Source organism: Anabrus simplex, chromosome 6 (assembly GCF_040414725.1).
Source record: "Anabrus simplex isolate iqAnaSimp1 chromosome 6, ASM4041472v1, whole genome shotgun sequence".
NCBI classification, from domain to species: Eukaryota; Metazoa; Arthropoda; class Insecta; order Orthoptera; family Tettigoniidae; genus Anabrus; species Anabrus simplex.
The window spans coordinates 14548966-14563441 of record NC_090270.1 but is presented as its reverse complement, the minus strand read 5'-3'; the positions used below and the strand labels follow the sequence as shown (position 1 = coordinate 14563441).

At 37.3% G+C, this 14476-nt stretch overlaps 1 protein-coding gene across 3 annotated transcripts in view; it reads right to left on the bottom strand.

Moving 5' to 3' along the window:
- Mkk4 (MAP kinase kinase 4) overlaps positions 1 to 14476 on the bottom strand; it is a 384371-nt gene that overhangs the window by 110385 nt on the left and 259510 nt on the right. For 2 of the 3 annotated variants that reach the window (XM_067148946.2, XM_067148945.2), the window contains exon 9: positions 9235 to 9461. The exons of the other annotated variant lie outside the window; for it this stretch is intronic. In XM_067148946.2, coding sequence (XP_067005047.1) covers positions 9235 to 9461 — 227 coding nt within the window. The remainder of the gene's footprint in view (positions 1 to 9234; positions 9462 to 14476) is intronic. 3 annotated transcript variants of the gene reach the window in all.

The following is a 14476-nucleotide window of genomic DNA, read 5'->3' as shown; positions in this document are numbered from 1 at the left end:
ATATAGCACAGACATATACATGCTTGCAGTGCGATGTCGTCAGAGCTGCAGCACTATGTAGCACTACATTTCTTATTTACTTGTATTGAATAGGTTGAACCACTTTATTTCTTGTTTCAATTTAACTGAATTACACTATGGAGGCGGACATGAAACACAGATGTACCGCAAGACTTTGATTCACAATTAAGTATTTATTATTTTCCACCTAGTCGATACAATGATTGCTTAAGGCAATTTAATGGTTAAAAGTGGTACATTTTATGAACATCTTCAGCCACATAACACTGTTTAGATGAAAAATATATAAAATTGACAAAGTAATGCTTAAGAGGAAGTGTCCTTAAAATCTTATGTTAATTTTCATCTAAACAGTGTTATGTGGCTGAAGATGTTCATAAAATACGAAACATGTACCACTTTTAACCATTAAATTGCCTTAAGCAATCATTGTATCGACTAGGTGGAAAATAATAAATACTTAATTGTGAATCTATTGAAGAGCGATACGCACCATGAAACTGATTTTATGTAAGCAAGACTTTGACGCGTTTTCATCGCGCAGGTCATACAGATGAAACTATTCACAAATTTGTATGATGTCATCAGAGCAGCAATAACGCTTGTACCCGCTTCGAAGCGGAATCATCGTTCTCCTCTGACAAATTATGTTTGGGGGTCTTGTATGTGAGATTTATTTTTTCCATTTTCTTTGCCTCAAAAAGCCAGGGGTTTCTAATATGCTAGGGGGTCTAATACACTAGTAAATATGGCATTAATTGCAATTTCATAATATCTAACCCGTTGTGTTCAGTCCAATTACTTAAAACAAGATACTGTACCATGTTCCTTAAAAACAATAGCACCTGCGATGCCGAGATAATAGTCAAAACTTAAAACGCTACTGAGGGAACAAGCTCAAACGACCAGACCAGCTTACTTGCACATCAAGACCAATTAATTTCAATCATAGATTTATTTTTCTAAACCATAAATCCATTGTCAAATTTGTAGTCAGCCTGGTGAACTAGTAAGAGATGTGCAGTATCAGTTTGTTTGTGTGCCTAGTCTGCGATTCATCTTTTGCTTTCTCGCACGTTGTCGTGAAGGCCACTGCGAGCTCGATCACAGTGTGTCATGCATTTACGATCGATACGCAGTATCATGGTAATGCATACTGTATGAAATGAGTAATGTTGCCTGTATTGTTGAACATGCCTCACAAAAGATTTTACCGGATACACTTCAAAGTTACTTGTTTACAAACGTACAAGAAAAATAAAGAAGGATTGAAACTGACTGAGGCTATTTATTGATATTCCATTCATAAAATACCAATACCGTAGGCCTGATTGTTTACATGTAAAACTCATTATAATCATACAGTAACACTGCCTATGAACATTTACTCGGAATCACAGGCAGAGTGGCAAGTTCCACTTTCGTATATCAGCCGGGAATGTAATGTTCTTCATTAATATTTTGCTTTTAAATATGGCATTTGGAGGTAGTTTATGGCTATCACCATACAATCTAACTTTTTGTTGCTTGTAGTTTTTATTAGAACACTTGCTGCTCCCTTCTCAGAAACAGTGTTGCTTGGCATGTCAAAATACAGAGGGGTTCGGTCAGCATTGCCGATCTGGGAGAGCACATACGAGTTCTGCAGCCTAAACCTGATCACATGCTTGTGAAACTCCAACTTTATCAAAGTTGTCGTAAGGCAGTTTTTGGCGCAAAGATTTTTTCCCATTAAGTTTACAAAAGCAGTATTTCATTACCCCACCTATTCAATACAATTAATTCCACGGTTATGTGGTTAAATGAACATAGAAATTACTAGATTAAAGGGACATGTTTCGCCCTTCTTTAATAGGTCATCATAAGCCTTATTTAATCTTAAAACAAGCTTTGGTCTGAGGACATTATCACTTATAAAAATTGAACTGTTGATTTCTTAAAAATATTGACTCTGTGGAATAGTTATTATACAAAATGAAGATATTGAGACATAACATATACAACACATGCTAAAATTACTTTAAACAATTTAAAATGTTCGTCCAAAAAGAAAGGAATTTTGTGTCGTATTAATTCTAATTCTAAAGTCTTGGCTTCGATAATCCGATCCCCAAGCGATGTGCATGTTCAAACTTTTTACGAAGAGAATCCATCTCAGTGTCGGACATGTATTATTTCTACAATTAACCCAATGAGTGCTACACCCGCCTATAGACGGGCTGACGGGGACAGTCCACCACTGCTACGTCCGTCTGTGGACGGTGCGCAAGAATTTTAATTTTTTTTAGTTTCCCGGTACACTTTAGAGTGCGAATTAGCTCTGACATGTTCTGCCATCTGTTGGGCATTATGTAGAACTAATTGATCAGAGATTATAGCTTTGGGAAGTAACTTACAGAGCTTTTTGTAGACGTCTGTGGAGTTCATGTGTGATGTAAACAAACATGGTGGAACAATAATCTAGCTGCTCTTGCAGCGATGTTATTTCGGATCACAGAATCTTTCAGTTATTAACTACAGCGGAAAGTGATTATGGAGATGATCATTTTAATGAATTGTTAACGGATTTTGAAAGTGAGAGTGATAGAGAGAGTGCCGAAAATTTTGTATGTGACAGAGAAACAGAGCCCCCTTCTAAACGAAAGAAGAAAAACACGGTGAGTACAAAAGCTATTTTATCACTATTTCCGTGGCGGACGGATTACTTTTCTTCACCAGAGTTTCAAGTAACTGTGACAGGCTCTGAGGGCCAAGTAGTGTTTGATGACAACCCGAAAATCATTGATTTTTTAGAAACTTTTGTGCCAGTGGAGTTGGTGCAGATAGTTGAACAAATTAGCATCACAAAAAACCAGTAGAAAACATTTAACTATCACCACATTCCAGGTTTGGAAAGTATTTTAAAATATCAACTTATATACTTCTAAGAAGTTACATGTATTAGTTACCTATAGATCTTAGGAAATATTATTATTTTGGGAAGATAATGCATGCATGGGCACATAAGTGTAATTTTGTTTTCTCCCAAAATAATATTGAACATAAGTGTAGGATTTTCCATTTGCATTTAAATTTATAATCGACCAACATTTATAAACATTTTAAGCTAATCACCCCACTGATAAGTTAAAAATTGAGGCTTCTACAAAAATTTTTACATACGAATGAAAAAACTCAGCACTGAGGTACCAAACAGTCAACTGGTAACTCAGCATTTAAATTCTTTTCTTTTTGGACGAACATTTTAAATTGTTTACAAGTAATTTTAGCATGTGTTGTATATGTTGTCTCAATATCTTCATTTTGTATAATAACTATTCCACAGAGTCAATACTTTTAAGAAATCAACAGTTCAATTTTTATAAGTGATAATGTCCTCAAACCAAAGCTTGTTTTAAGATTAAATAAGGCTTATGATGACCTATTAAAGAAGGGCGAAACATGTCCCTTTAAATCTAGTAATTTCTATGTTCATTTGACCACATAACCGTGGAATTAATTGTATTGAATAGGTGGGGTAATGAAATACAGTAAAACCTGTCTTAACGGACACCTCTCATCGGCGGACCCCCCTCATTGGCGGATGATTTTCTAGGTCCGTAATTAAATGCCATGTTGTGTATGAGTAATTTACCCCTCTTATTACAGAAACGGACACACCATAGCCATGAGAAACTCCAATTAAACCTCTCTTAACAGACACTTCCTTTTTCAAAAAATTCTGTATTTGTGTCCTGTACAGTATGTATTCACTTACTTTTTGCACAGACGGTACTTCCAAGAATCACAGACACCGTAACTTTTGATCCTGGCTGTACACATTCTTCGAAGGCAACACTAAGCTACGCTATCACTTCCGGAAGTTGTGTGATCTGACATGCTCGACAGCCCTGGAATTCGTACCTTCACTGTCAGGTTACTTTTCATTGACTCATGGACTTTTGATGTGTTCAATTTTACGTTAGTAAGTGTGTGTAAACATGGCTCCGAGGAAGTTTTTAACTTTAAAAGAAAAGGTAGGCATAACAGACTATCGTAAACGTGAGAAGTGTGGTGTGCGTAAACTGTCCGAAGTGTTTAAGATTGGAAAGACACAGGCAGCTGAAATTGTGAAAAAGCAAGAGGAACTAGTGAATAAATGGCATTTAAATGGCAACGAACAGCGCATTAAACTGTTTCAAAGTGATAGTGGAGCTCTCATTGACAAGGCAAGGTTCGCTAAAATAAGAAGTCAGAATGTCCCTGTCTCAGGACCACTGATACAAGCAAAAGCGTTAGAATTCACGACAGAATTAGGTATTGGAGATTTCAAAGCCTTGAATGGCTGGCTAGAAAGATTCAGAAAGCGACATGGTATCAACTTCAGAGTGATTTGCGGAGAATCATCCAGTGTTAATATGGAAATTGTTGACAACTGGCAAGAAAAAATACCTTCAATCATAGACGGGTATGCTCCAGAAAATATTTTGAATGCCGATGAAACTGGATTATTTTTCCGTGCTTTACCCGACAAAACTGTGTGTTACATGTAACTAATCTCATTATTAGACCCGTATTGAACTATGCTATGACAGAATGGCTAGGACAATTGGACAGAAAAATGATACGCCAGGAGCGAAAAGGGTTATTATTCCTCGATAATGCAGCATCGCATACGGATACAATTAAGTTGCAAAATGTGAAGATCGTCTTTTTCCCACGAAATGTAACATCAGTTTCTCAGCCGCTTGATCAAGGAGTGATCCAGAACTTCAAGGTTATGTACAGACAGTTAGTGATGAAGGACATAGTATCAGAACTTAACGGGAATGAAGTAACCCTTCAAACACTGACAAAGGGGCTGAATGTTCTCCAAGCAATTTCATGGATAACCAATGCATGGAAAAACATCACGGCCTCAACAATTCGAAACTGCTTTCTGAAAGCTGGGTTTTCCGCTAGTGGTAGACATCCCAAAATAGAATCGGATACCCTTCCTGACAGCATGGAAACAACACAAGAGTTGATTAATGCAGCAGGTTACAGTGTACAAGTGAACACCTATATCGAAATTGATTCAGATTTTCCAACAGAGTGTGAGAGTGGAGACACGAAAATGATACTTCAGTTAATCCAAGGGAAGAAGGACAAAAATGAAGATTCTGACTAAAGCAGGAGTGAAGGTGATGCTAATGACAACTTTGAAGAAAATACGGAAATGAATGTGCTGCGAATAACCTCGTACAGTGAGGCTCTCGGCATTGTTAAGCGACTGAAAGAATTTTATTATAAACAAAACGATGAAAAAGGTGTAAATTTGACCCAGGATTTAATTGCACGTAGTGAAAACATCATTGCTAAACCGAAATGGACGAAACAAACGAACATTAAGGATTTTTTCAAGTGCTAATGTTTTACTGTACTGTGCCAAATATTGCTACATCTACATACTGATTTGAAGTTTCAAAAACTCATACGTTCTTCTTAATTTTAACATGATGAATGATAACAGTGTACAGTGTGCTCAATAGAGGTTTCCACAGAAGTGTTTTTGTCTCTTTAATACAGTGCATCGCAGCTGCAGCAGCCCATCTACAAATTTCTCATGTGAGTACAGTGCAGTATATTGTACAACACTGTATACAGTATACAATTAAAGGTACATTTGCGAGATTGTTAACACATACAATACATGGGTTATTGTGTTCCAACTTATGTTTAATAGTACCGGTTTCATAACCTCTCGCGGGCGGACACCCCTTCATAACTGACATTTTTTTCGGTCCCGAAGGTGTCCGTTATACGGAGGTTTTACTGTACTCCTTTTGTAAACTTAGTGAGATAACCGTTTTCAATACGGAACGAGGATGAGAGTAATGGTTTGTAAAGAAACGGCACGTTATCACGTCCCATACATAGAATAACCCTCGCAGCTTGCCTTGAATAAGTTTCCCAGAATATATTGGGATTGCATAATTTCCTGTGCTTTTGGTTGTAACATTTCGTGATAAACACTGCAACTGCTGTTCCGCATCCCTCTCGCCCATTCCAGCAATGCTTCCACAACACCCGGTTGCCCTGTTTTGAGCCAAGAAATGCCACTTGCTGTTTCTCCGATTTATCACTTGTTTTTCGTGAACAGAAAACTCACAGCCAGGTACTCTGTTATCATTGTCTTCCATGAATTTCACCACTTTTACCTTGAAAGAAGCCGTGTAACTGTTACCTTCCCCCATGACAAATACAGTACTTCTCCAAGTCTAAAACTTTTTTCTCTGAATCTCATGTGAAATATCAAGGGTCATCTTGCATTTGCAACCTAACAATAAAAACACCACTGATAGCTACCACAGTAACCATGCTGCTTCCCTTTACCACCCTCCCCAGCGCACATAAAACTCCGCCCGCGTCTTTATTAGCCCTATAGGCTACATCGCTAGCCGCAGCAACTGATTGTACAATGCCTATGTGTGTAACATCATTAATTCTCGGAAAATAGTGAAAAGAGAAGGATATTCTACTTAATGGGAGACAGACTCGCAGCGCAGCCGACAAAGTGAGTGACAAACCCCTGAATAGATTAAAGAAAAGTGTACCTGTATTAGCCTCTACAGAAACATTTCTTAAATCTGCAGAATGGTATCGAAACATGAGAGCCTTTGAATTCCTGGAAAGGCTATTGTTACTCAGTAGCAGAGTTATAAGGCGTCTATTGTACCTAACAATTAGTAAAATATTTTACAGACAGCAGGAATATTTTCATGATGGATCGTCGCATTGTAAAGACAAGTGGAACAGATACTGCTGGCAAATTTTCAATGGGTTCTCATTGACATTATGACGCCAATTTTACGTTAATGGTTATTAAACACGCGGAAATGAAAAATAATTGTGCAACTGCAAGAAAATACTTCTGCATTAGCATGAAGACAAGGATAGCTTAAAAATGCATAATATGAAAAAATGCATTCAATGGCCCGCAACAAGGACACTTTAAAGAAGTCACAGCTATGTGCATGAAAAACGCAAAGGCAGAATGGCCATACCACAAGCGCAATAAATTCACTGACCTTCAATGTCTTCATTATGCATCGCTAGCCACTGATGTAGACCGAAGTGGGCATACGAGACGTGCATCTAGCGGCAGCCGGTTGTAACAGTTTTACAGACAGCAGGAATATTTTCCTGATGGATTGTCGTATTGTGAAGACATGAAACAGATATTGCCGGCAAATTTTCAACGGATTCTCGTCGATATTATGATGCCAATTTTAATTTAATGGTTCTTAAACTCTCAGAAATAAAGAATACTGTAATTGTGCAGCCACAAGAAAATATGGCATAATTAAAGCCAATGTTTGGTGTTGGCTTGAAGACAAAGATAGTCTAAAAATGCGTACTGTGCAAGAAAGGCATTCATATGATTTTACAAAGCACTTCTTACGCCCGATTTACATATTGAAAGAGTGGGGGGTCGTCTTGGATTTAGAATATTACAGTAAAACTCTGCAATGGTTGACAGTAGCTCTTTCTGTTTGTTACTGCAAACACGCAGCCCACGAACTTGATGTGCAGCTTTAATTGACAAAAATTAGGGATGTGGCTGAATGGTATTTGCTTGCTTCATTGCTTGAAAGTTCAACAATAACAATAATAAATTGCTTGAATACAAAAAAGCACTTCATGACTGCCAGCATAAGACGTCAGACAAGGCCGTAATATCTACTGTGAGGAAATTCTCTCTGAAGAGAGCTGAAATGTAAGTAAGGATTTGTACCAACAACTTATTTTACACCAACGACACCGTAATGCGAGCCAACAACCTAGAAGAACTACAGTTCCTAGTGGATACAGCAGCCAGGAGCTGAATGTTGGGGGGGGGGAAAGAACCACCTGACACTTTTGAAATGCGAGTCGTAGTCTTCTTCTTTTACGATCTCATTGCACCACTTCAGTCGATCATTTTCTGGTCATCATCTTCGATAATTTGTCTTTCTGAAGTGCCCAGTAGCTTTTCATTCATTCTGATCTTTTCTGTTCTACCTCATCTGTAAATACCCTTTTCATTGTATGCTGCTTGTCTATTTTTGGTTTAAATCTTTTTTTTATGTCTGTCAGGTTTTTTTAAAATTTTCTGTGGTTTGCAAAGCGTCCAGAGTTACTTCTAATTCTTCCATATCCTATCTAATTTCCTTAATCCATCCTACTTGTTGCTTCAGATTCCAGAATTCCTGTAATTTTTCTCGGTAATCTGGTTTCTGGTGTCCTCATAATACGACCAACAAAGATTTTTTTTTTGTGTGTGTGTATAATTTGCCTTTATGCTGCACCGACACAGATAGGTCTTATGGCGACGAAGGGATAGGAAAGGCCTAGGAGTAGGAAGGAAGTGGCTGTGGCCTTAATTAACGTACAGCCTCACTATTTGCCTGATGTTAAAATGGGAAACAATGGAAAACCATGTTCACGGCTGCCGACAGTGGAATTCGAACCCGCTATCTCGCAGATACACATCCCTAACCACACAGCCAACTCACCCAGTGATCTTTTTCTTATGTGATGGTCTCCGCTTCATTTGGCACTATTCATCATTGTCAATCTTTTTGATATTTTTTAAATTTATGCATGTTCCAGCTACTCTTCTTCCTACTTTTAGAATTTTGTCAATTCCGTTTTTCCGCCAATCTCACATCGAGACAATCTCTTTGTATTGAATAGGTGGGTATTAAAATAACACTTGTAACATACTTTGTATTTAAAAAGAGTCCTGCTTCCGTACATCACCTCCATTTGAACCACCATCTTGTAATGTTTTAGTTCAGTTTTGGAAATGTGAGTCTACAGGAGGACTTCTGAGAATATCACAGGATGACCATGTAACCAATGCCGCAGTCTTAAGGAGGATCAGTCACAGCAAAGAACTATCAAACACCGTCAATATTTTGCATAAGTAATGTGCAATCACATCCTCCAACCAGTGTTGCAATGGAAGATCACTGGGAGATGATGTCCAGGACAGCATCGCATTTTATAGTTGGTAAATCTCCATCAGTGGTTTGGGATGACGTTCATGAAACTCTTGGGATTTCCGTGATGACTGTCAACATCTGGACCAGACAGGGCAAGAAGATATAAAATGTGCCATGCTCACGTCATAACATCTGAATTCTACTTGCTCATTTCTGATAAGGTGGGGGAAGACAAGTTATAGACTATTTACGAGTATGATCTTACCATGTATTTACAAAATTGACGAACTCCATGGTAAAATGATTACCATTTTCATTGGGTGACAGTCGAGGAGGATCTCCCTGAACCACCTGGCAGAGTTGTTCAAACACAGAGTTCCACTTGGGGTAAGGAAAATGACCGGTGGCAACCTCCATTAGTGTGATCCCCAGCGACCACACGTCGGACCGCACGTCGTATCCTCGCGCTCTCTGAGGATCTATCCTTTCTGGCTGATACAAAAAATACAAATACACATTAAAACATAACAAAGCAGGTGAAGGGGACAAAGGTGCTGTCTGTGCTATAAAGAGGTGATATACTATGACGAATTTGGCTCCTTTCCATACTCAAAGGTGTAACAAGCCTCTCCGACTCCCATTTTCACAGCAATAAGCAAATTCGCCATAGTGTAGAATAAAACATTGTATGCAATAGCCACTCGTAAGGAAAGGCAGTGGTGGTGGTTATTATTGTTTCAAGAAGGCAACCAACCTCTGTTAACATTAATCAGAGGAAGTAATCCAACACTTCAAAAAATTAAGGTATTGTCCAATGAAAGACAAGGGCAGGAAGGGGATGAAAATGAAAGACTCCCTAGGATTCGTGCCAACCTAATGTCATCAGGGTCGGAAAAGAACAGATGAAAGTGAGCAACCTGACACAAGCAAGTCAAAGCAATGCCAGGATTCACGTAAGTGGCTCGTGGTCGCCAACCCACACTCCCAAGTTGAGAGCCCCTACGGCACCTTTTAGTCCACTCTTAAAACAGGCACGGCTACCTTCAGGTAATCATGGCTGTTGTGTTAGTAACTACCCCCTACTGACATATGGAGATGAGGTGAACTATTTAAGAACTATAATGGGAAAGAAAAGAAAAGACTGTAAGAACTGAGGATTTACAATGAATCAATAACAGTAAATTTCCACCTTTTTGATACTTATATTTGCTTTAAGCAAATCAATTAATCATTTACTGTACATGTTTCGTTCCATTTGGAACATCCTCAGCTATATTCTATGTTCTTAAAAACATCTTAATGAGTAACTTCTTTTGCTTAAAATCTAATGTGAATTTAAAAAATTAAAATAATTAAAATCAATGTGGATGGTTGAATGGGAAGGAAAATGGATTATTATTCATTTGAACAGATGTTTTTGTTCCCAGCACTTTTTCCACTATGATGTGTGATTTTCTAGTTGTCTACTAAAAAAAGCTTTTGAAAATTAGTTTTTCTTTGTCATTGTTCTCTTCATTAGCTCTTTCCAAAGCGAATGTCGTTTATTTTAATTTTACAAAAGTGTTTCTTGAATTCAGTTAATGCTAGATCCCTGAAGCTGATTGCTGTCATACTGTTATTAAAAGAAATTCCCCAAAATCTGAAATGAAATAAAATTGGGGATTGCTTTTAATAGAGTGTTTTAAATTTGCACAAGGAAACGTAGTGTTTAAAAGAGTGGTTTCATACCTCATTGTTGATGACAAATCTACTGTGTCCTTGGAGGAGAGTTCCGTCTTGTGAAGTAATGATGTCTGTATTCCAAAGAATGAAACATGTACTGTAAATGATTAATTGATTTGCTTACAGCAAATATAAGCATCATAAAGGTGGAAATTTACTGTTATTGATTCAATGTAAATAAGATTTGATACAGGAAATAAAGCTGATTTCCTACAAAGAACTGAGGATGTCGGGAAGGAAATCAGAGTAGAAAAGCTTTCAGACAGAAATGAGAGATGGTCTCAATACGTTTAGAAGATGGAGGCCAAGGCTGAAGAAAGGAAAACAGAAGGCAGACCCAGACTAATGTGGACATTGTGATAGTACATATATCACACCCTCGCACTGTATTTAGAAGTGAAAGATATTATTGTCAGTATTTGATTTATTATTATTATTATTATTATTATTATTATTATTATTATTATTATTATCATTATTATTATCATCGTCGTCATCATCATCATTAGTATTTCAGCTGTATATTTTGTCATTGATATTTGTAAGCTACAAGGTCTCCATATGTGGTATGAGTAATTTGTTTTGTAAATATTGATGGGAAAATCATTGCTATCATAACTCAGGTAACTTGTATGACTCGTGTATATCCTAAAGTATGATGAGGTGGACTTCGTTATTGTAGTTGAAAAGTTCCGATGACTTATGTGAAACACCCTAGTGTCCGTTGATGGTGTTATTGTCTTGGGGCCAGGAAGAGATTCAGATTCTTGACTAGAGGATCTACTCATGACTGGGTGGCCAGGATGAATCCAGACGGATCATGTGAGAAGAACGGGAGGGCTGAGATCTATATATGCAGGTGTCATACGGCGAGGAAGGATGACACTGTACGGAAATGAAGTAAAATGAAAAATATAAAATGAAGTAGTGCTGACACACGATACGGGAGTGAAACTTCACAATACGGTACTAGAGTGACACTGCTACATTACACTGGACTGGACCGGACCTCAAACGTTTGTAGAGCATAGTCTTTTTATGTGTGCGGAATGTGGCTGACCTACGAACTGTGGAGTGCTTAGGTACTGTATCACTTGTGGTGGCCTGGTATTATATGTTGGTGAAAGCTATCTCAGACTTTCCATAATTTATGTTCAGGAATGACAAGTGTGTGTTGCTCAAGTGAATATATCTTTAAAACAAGTGTTAGAGGCAGTGAACACAGTATTATGAGGTACATTATCAATGTGATATAATAAGTGCCATGAGAATCTACAAGTTGTGTTGATACACAGAGACAGTGAAGGGTACTTATCTACATATATCTGTATTGTTCAATGGACAAACTGCAAATGGTGGCTTAGTCCTCGCTTTCGTTTTCCCACTGTTTTCATTGTTGTTGTTGTAGGCTAAATATGGAGTCTTCCAGTAATATTTTGTGTGTGTAATATATGTATATTTTGGTGTGTTGATGAGGTGCTCATGCACAGATTTTATTGAGAGTATAGTTAGTTATTTTAGAATCAGTGGAGTTATTGATGAACCTAGATGCAGTTCCTACCTATTTAGTCGTTTTCAGAAGGTTAGGTAAGGCCTGTAGCAGATGTACCAGTAGGCAGCTTTTATGTATACCCCTGAGAGAGAGAGAATTATCATCACGGTCTATAAAAATTCGAGGAATCAATTCTGGTGAACTCTGGCGCCCATACAACGGGCATTTCGATCAATTACTTTTATTAATCTAATTTATTGCAAGTATTTTATTAAGTTTTTGAGTAATTTTATTTATTCAGATATTTATGATTACACTAGCCTGCAAAAAAAAACTCTTTTTGTGCGGTAAAAACGAAAATAGGTGGGTCTTATGTATTTCTTAATGCAGAATTAGAGAAAAAAATTAGTTCTGGCGTATCACGTCTGGTTTAGTGGCAATTTTACAAAATGTTATTTTGTTCTTACGTAAAATTATTGATACTTAGTATTGATTAAATTTGATATATTAATGTAAATTTCAGCTTGCTAAACGTAATCATATTTTGCATGCATTAAATACACATAAATGCTGCTTTGTATGCAAGTAGATGGTTTGTATTATATTTTTAATGTATACTGAAATTCATGAAACTGAAGCATAAAGCGCCTATTTAGTTTTGGCTGTACAGCTGCTTTTAAATTAATATAACCGTACCTTGAATAGAAATTACATGGTTAAACATACGTAGTTTTGTTACTTACATTATGTGCACGTTAGATTCACACCTCCGTCTTTTTCCGTTTTCCGTGGAATTTCCGGGTTTTTGAAGTTCTTGAATGATCTCTAGAAGGGTAGTCTCGTGCAATTGACCAACAGTAATCGGCTATCATATTCACATCCCAACGTCCCTGATAGCGTCGTTCTGCATCTCTGAGACCCTGATGAAACCTTTCACCTTGTTCTTCACTGACAGCTTCTAAATTTGGAGGGAAATAATCCAGATGCGAAGCTAAGAAATGAAGCTTAAGGCTCACATTACAACAAAGTTCCTTAAACTTTACCAACATTTTCCTTACAATGTATTGAGGGTCCTTAATGTTGCCAAGGAATTTAGTCACTACATCTTTGAATGCGTTCCATGCCTCTTTCTCAATTTTGGTCATTGTATCTGTGAAATTTTTATCCTTCACCAGTTTACAAATCTGTGGTCCATCAAATACGCCTTCTTTGATTTTTGCATCTGATGAGGGAAATTTAGAGGATAAATATTGGAGGCATAGGCTACTTTTATCTAATGCCTTGACATACTCTTTCATCAATGCTAATTTGATGTGCATGGGTGGAAGTAGAATTTTTTCACGCTCAATAAGACTTACATTCAAGACATTTTTGGATCCTGGCTGTAGTTGTTTCCTTTCTGGCCAGTTCACCGTATTCCAATGTTTATCCCGTGTCCTGCTAACCCATTCGCATACGAAACAGGGAAATTTTGTATAGCCTTTTCGTTGTCCAGCAACAATCCAATGATCTTCAAATCACCGCAAATTTGCCACCCATGCTCATGATATTTAATATTTTCAAGCACCAACTTTAAGGTCCCGTATGTTTCAGACATTTTTGTGGAGTGTGCAAGGGGTACGGATGCCAGAACATTTGTTTTATAAAGCAAAATAGCCTTTAAACTTCTCTTGGAAGAGTCAATAAAAAAAACGCCAGTTACTAGGATCATACTCTTTCTCTCCCAATTGATGTAGAAAATTTGAAACATCCATACAAAATACAAGTTCATCTTCTTGAGTGTAATACTTTCGGAATTATTTGTCACGATTTCGGTACCAGGAAAATGTAACACCGTGTGCCAACATATTCTTTTCGCACAATCTTGAACCAAGTAATTCACATTGTTCTTTGGTTAGCTCTAAGTCCCTTATCTGATCGGATTGAGTGAATTTGTTTGAAGGTGTGTCATATTGATGTGGCTCGAAATCTATTTCTTCATCGTCAGATTGCAATGCAAACAATAACTAATCGAATCACATAATTGTATTCTAAAAAAAGTTGCACGAGAACATCTCTCAACATTATATCTTATGAATTCATGCAGATACTAAAACACCGAATTGCGTCAAAACTAGACGTGATAGGAAAAAGATAGCATAATTTTCGGAATCAGGGCAGCGATTTCCATAAGAATTACATATTTTCTATTTTACCGCAAAATCATGTTGGCTAGTGTTATTAATATTAACAGTAAAGTTACAACATAGCCGTCATCAGAGTACACATACCGTTCAGCAGTTTACATGTTTCA